General features: G+C 41.0%; 1 protein-coding gene across 1 annotated transcript in view; it reads left to right on the forward strand.

Moving 5' to 3' along the window:
- Window positions 1–417: 417 nt before the first annotated feature.
- Window positions 418–648, forward strand: part of LOC101857662 (putative ankyrin-containing lipoprotein Lxx09580) — a gene marked incomplete at its 3' end in the record, with an annotated part of 3633 nt that continues 3402 nt past the window's right edge. The window contains 1 exon segment of the mRNA XM_013086047.1: window positions 418–469. Coding sequence (XP_012941501.1) covers window positions 418–469 — 52 coding nt within the window.

Genomic DNA, 648 nt, shown 5'->3' on the forward strand with positions numbered 1-648 from the left:
TATTCATTCAATAGCCAAGACGGAGGGTATCACACTAGATTTAGAGCACCCGCCAACGACACACATACATTCTATTTTTGTCTTCTTCTGTTTGATCATGGTGATAAGTCTATTATCAGTACCAGTAATACTATTAGCTGAAGCATCCGCGCAAATATCACACACTCCCACGTAACCCCCCACCCCAACTTGCAAAGATTTGTCGTGTCTAGAAAAATCTGTAGCTAAGCCAATTTGTTGTGATAATGCAACCAAGAGGCTGCAGCATAGGCCTATATAAAGGACGCTGAAAAAGAAGGAGGCAGTAGATCTACTCTCAAACCGAAGGGTCGTGTCTAATAACAATTTTTGCTGTCAGAAGAGGTGTGTTTGAAAGCTTTGAGTTTGAGTTCATTCATCTCCGTCCGTATTGCCATCATGTCGGTGCTGTCAGTGTGGCCAGAGGTGAGAGAGTCATGGATAGAAGAAGGTAAGGGTAGATCTAGATCTAGATGTGTGTCCTTTTCCTTAGTTCTAGTTTAATTAATAATTTCTTCGTAATTTTGTTGTTGCCATTAACGTAATAATAAGTTATTTAGCTTATGTAGAGAGAGCTTGAGAGAGAGAGAGAGAGCTTGAGAGAGAGAGACAGAGAGAGAGAGAGAGAGA

Source organism: Aplysia californica, unplaced genomic scaffold (genome assembly GCF_000002075.1).
Source record: "Aplysia californica isolate F4 #8 unplaced genomic scaffold, AplCal3.0 scaffold00430, whole genome shotgun sequence".
Lineage (NCBI taxonomy): Eukaryota > Metazoa > Mollusca > Gastropoda > Aplysiida > Aplysiidae > Aplysia > Aplysia californica.